General features: G+C 44.1%; 2 protein-coding genes across 2 annotated transcripts in view; both read left to right on the top strand.

The window, feature by feature from the left end:
* Positions 1 to 1,302: 1,302 nt before the first annotated feature.
* On the top strand, positions 1,303 to 1,860 carry LOC102263426 (guanine nucleotide-binding protein G(I)/G(S)/G(O) subunit gamma-11). Its single transcript, XM_005874184.2, has one exon. The coding sequence runs from the start codon at positions 1,340 to 1,342 to the stop codon at positions 1,559 to 1,561; it is 222 nt and encodes a 73-aa protein (XP_005874246.1). The 5' UTR covers positions 1,303 to 1,339; the 3' UTR covers positions 1,562 to 1,860.
* Positions 1,861 to 2,814: 954 nt separating this feature from the next.
* The window catches only part of ACADL (acyl-CoA dehydrogenase, long chain), a 37,112-nt gene continuing 35,582 nt past the window's right edge, over positions 2,815 to 4,344 (top strand). The window contains exon 1 of the mRNA XM_014546118.1: positions 2,815 to 2,936. Coding sequence (XP_014401604.1) covers positions 2,815 to 2,936 — 122 coding nt within the window. The remainder of the gene's footprint in view (positions 2,937 to 4,344) is intronic.

The following is a 4,344-nucleotide window of genomic DNA, read 5'->3' on the forward strand; positions in this document are numbered from 1 at the left end:
CTCCGGCCTCTGAGGCAGGCAGGTGGTAAAGAGTTAGGGCTCCCAGTCTGTGAGAGGGATGTTTGACTGCCGACTTAAGCCTCAGGGGTCCCAGACTATGAGAGGGTGCAGGCCGGGCTGAGGGACTCCCCCCCCGCCCCTGCAGTGCACAAATCTCATGCACCGGGCCTCTAGTAACTGAATAATGACAGTGCAGCAAACTTCTGTGCCATGCCCTTTATAAGCTCCAGCCCACTTAATCCCAACAATGGCAACTGACAGATAGTAGGGAGCAGATAGAAGTCAAACCCATGTAATTTCATGTATAAATCTGAATTCCTGATGGTGAACCTGAGTTCCTACTTATTCCCAGCACATATCCTTCAGTTAGACTGGTTTATCTTCCTTCCTTCCTTCCTCCCTCCCTTCCTTCCTCCCTTCCTTCCTTCCCTCCTCTCTATAACCATTTCATAATTTTGTTCCACCCTCCTCTAGTGTCCTTATCTTTCTTTCCCTTCTGTCAATGCCTAAAGTTAGCATGTACTAACTGGAACATTCCCAATTACTCTGGCCCCTAACTGACACTTCAGTTAATAAAAGCGCGCCTTGTAGAACTCCCAGGTAAAAGCTGCCAGAAAGATATAAATGGTTCAAAGCATTCATGAAACACTGGGTGAGTTGCCTAAATTATCTGCGTAGTTTGCTACACCTTTCATTTCATTTTAGCTCAGATCACTCTGCATTCAGAAGCATATTTGTTCTTATTTCACAAATTGACACACAGTAACTCTACAGTGAAGCAACCTGGTGGGCACTATTTTAACCAAATTAAGGGCTTAAAATTAAGGAGGTTCAAATTAACCTCACCAAGAACGGGACAAACTAACCTCAGGGACATTCTAATGCATTGTACTGAGGGGGATGCCATGCTACTTATGCACCAATTCTGCATGAGGAAACCCCAAGACAACCAAACATTTCTTCAAAATACCTAGCGTTTGCCCTAACCGGTTTGGCTCAGTGGATAGAGTGTCGGCCTGCAGACTGAAAGGTCCCAGGTTTGATTCCGGTCAGGGGCATGTACCTTGGTTGTGGGCACATCCCCAGTGGGAGGTGTGCAGGGGGCAGCTGATTGATGTTTCTCTCTCATCGATGTTTCTAACTCTCTATCCCTCTCCCTTCCTCTCTGTAAAATCAATAAAATATATTTTAAAAAAATACCTGGCGTTTACTCTTCCAAAAATGTCAGTGACATGAATGAAAAAGAAAATCAGGAGGAACTATGCCAGAGTTGCACTTGTCAAGAGTTCAGAAATAGCCAGAGTAGAGAGCTGTCCCTGGGTCCAGCTCTGGGGCGAAGATGCCGGCCCTGCACATTGAAGATTTGCCAGAAAAGGAAAAGCTGAAGATGGAAGTGGAGCAACTTCGCAAAGAAGTGAAGTTGCAGAGACAACAGGTGTCTAAATGTTCTGAAGAAATAAAAAACTACATTGAAGAACATTCTGGAGAGGACCCTCTGGTGAAAGGCATTCCAGAAGACAAGAATCCCTTTAAAGAAAAAGGCAGCTGCATTATTTCATAAGTAACTCTGGGGAGAAACTGTATCCTCAGTGGCAGAACTAGCTTATTTTAGTTTTCCGAAATAAAACCGACATGCCTTTTAAAGAAGGAAAAACTAAATTAAAAGCGGACTTTCTCAAGCACTTACATAGATACGGTTTTGTATAAAAGCTATGTGCTTCTCATCTTTGCTCACTCCCCACCCTCTTGAAGAGGGCAGAGAGTATCAAATGTACAATTATGGAAATAAGGACATTACTTGCGCATGACTCACCTCTTTCAGTATATTGCTTGATGCCTCAAATAAAGTGTTATCGCTGGGGGAAAAAAAATAGCCAGAGTAAAACCAATGAATCACCCAAGTAGTAATCAGTATAAGTTTATTGCGCACACACCAAAATGACCGTTCTCAGAACCGTACGCACTCACATCATAACATGGAACGAGATTCAGGGAAATACTGTTATAAAGCAGCTTACATAGTGAGGAAATGGTGACTGTTTCTTCTTCACAGTTATAATATCAGAATTTTCAAAAATGATAGGGAATTGGTCGGTGGTTACTTCACATCAACCTTGGGAAATAGTTTAAGTTTTGCATCTGATTTTCAAGTTAGTTTAAGCTTTGTTAGATTAAATTAAGCTTTGCATGACTAAACTGGTTTTGTCTTCCTAGGGACTTTTCAAGGCTGGTCTCTGTTTTTTATTTTAACTGAATTATTATAACAAAAGGGTATCATTGGGACATTTGTCGAAATAGGAATACGAGCTGTAGATTACTTAAGAATATTGTATCAGGGTTAAATACCTACACATGATAACTGTGCTATGGTTATTAAGAGAACTCCTTTGTTCCTGGGAACATACACTATGGGTGAAGGGGTATGATGTATCCAACTTATTCTCAAATGATACCGAAAAAGATACATACATGTGGCAATTGGGGCAAAATCTTAAAAGATTAGGCCCATGCAAAAGCAGGCCTGAGCTGGCCACTGGAACAAGTTCAAGGCAACTGTTGCCCTCAGGAACTATAAGGGCCATATTAGTCTAGGCGTTAAGTGCTCCAAAGAGATAGTAACCACCGTGTGGGGCCATGATACCTCCCCTCCATAGATGCTGGGTGGCAAGGCTCCTGGAGATCAAGATTCACACTCCCCATGCCATCCCTGGCAAAGTGACAGGCCATTGCATCTCTGAGCTGGTGCACCTCGTTCCTACCCCCACAGGCACATTGGTCATCATCTGGGCCCCTTGGCCCAATAAGCTGGCGAGGATGGCTGGTATGAAGGAGGCTGCACTGCCACCTTGGGCAACTTTGCCAAGGCCACCTTTTGTGCCACCTCCAAGATCTGCATCTATGTCACTCACACACCTCTATAGAGACCAAGTTTCCATGTCAGGAATTCACTGACCTTCTCGTCAAGCTCCATGGGAGCATCTCCATGCAGAGGACCCAGCTCCAGCGTTGGCCACCATGGGGTTTTATACAAGAAAAATAAACTGAATGCATTAGGCCTGCAAAAAAAAAATCACCTGTGAGACATGTTTACTATACAGAATCCTGGACCTCATCATCAGATATTCTCATTCAACAAGAGCAGCTGCTATAGGGATTCTCAGATCACACAGAGGCACAACGAAGTAGTATTTTATTATCCCCATTGGTCCCAAGAAGCCAGTACATACCCTGGCGTACATTCCTAGTGGTGGAGCTATTAGGACCGCCAGCCAGCAGGTCCGGAATTCTAGCAAGCCTGCCTGGGGGGCCGTGAGCAGCCCCTGTCAACCAATAATCACATGCTACTGTTTGGAATGAATCTTACTCTTTTTTTCACTTGTTTATATCCTGCATTTGGTTAGTTGTTAGTTTTTTTTTAAAATATATTTCTTTATTGGTTTCAGAGAGGAAGGGAGAAGGAGAGAGAGACAGAAACATCAATGATGAGAGAGAATCATCAATCCTGCCTCCTGCACGCCCCCCACTGGGGACCAAGCCCGCAACCCCAGCATGTGCCCTTGGCCGGAATTGAACCTGGGACCCTTCAGTCCGCAGGCCGACGCTCTATCCACTGAGCCAAACCGGCCAGGGCTAGTTCTTAATTTCTTACACAAATTCTGTTTTTCGCTTGCACCCTTTCAGGCTCTTGATAATTGTCCTTAATTATTAAAATGGCCTGACAGTCTTTAAATCCACTCTGCAAACTTTTTAAAGTTCAGAGATGTGCTAGTATCAAAAAACCAACCCCATAAATGTCAGTTGCTCAAATTTTATTCAATTTAAATGTAGATTATCCAACAGTATTGGATAACTTGAGGAAAGAGAAAATGGCAAGAGATGAATGCAGATCAAATACTATTGGAGAATGGAACTAAAGAGGTTTATTTGCATATTGAGCATATTTTAATTTTTTTTCCGAGGAAGTGGTTACTAATTTTTGCCAGAAAAAAAAAATGATAACGGCCCAATTCTTTTAAACTAGTTGTGCATAGTTGTCTATGCGAGTAAAGCAATTTTCAATGTGAGCAAAAACAAAACGCAACTTTTGTGGGTTTGTGTGTGGGTCTGGCTGCACGCGTGTCTCAAAGCGGTTCAAGAATTCCAAAAAGAACAACTGCTCAGAGCGAGTAAGAATGCTGCTGGGGGGTGGGGGGAGAGAAACCGTTTTGCTTGTAACGCCTTTTGCAACCTCGCAAACTCCGCCCACGGGGCCTCGGGGATCCCGGCTGCAGCCTCCAGACGCGGAAGGAAGGACGCCGGGGACACATCGGTCCCTGATCCCAGCGCTGCTCGCTGCTCCGTGGG

The sequence above is a fragment of the Myotis brandtii genome, unplaced genomic scaffold (genome assembly GCF_000412655.1).
Source record: "Myotis brandtii unplaced genomic scaffold, ASM41265v1 scaffold43, whole genome shotgun sequence".
In the NCBI taxonomy this organism is placed as follows: Eukaryota; Metazoa; Chordata; class Mammalia; order Chiroptera; family Vespertilionidae; genus Myotis; species Myotis brandtii.

Excerpts from the sequence above, each read along its gene's own strand:
- LOC102263426 (XM_005874184.2), top strand. The coding sequence starts at position 1,340 with ATGCCGGCCCTGCACATTGAAGATTTGCCAGAAAAGGAAAAGCTGAAG.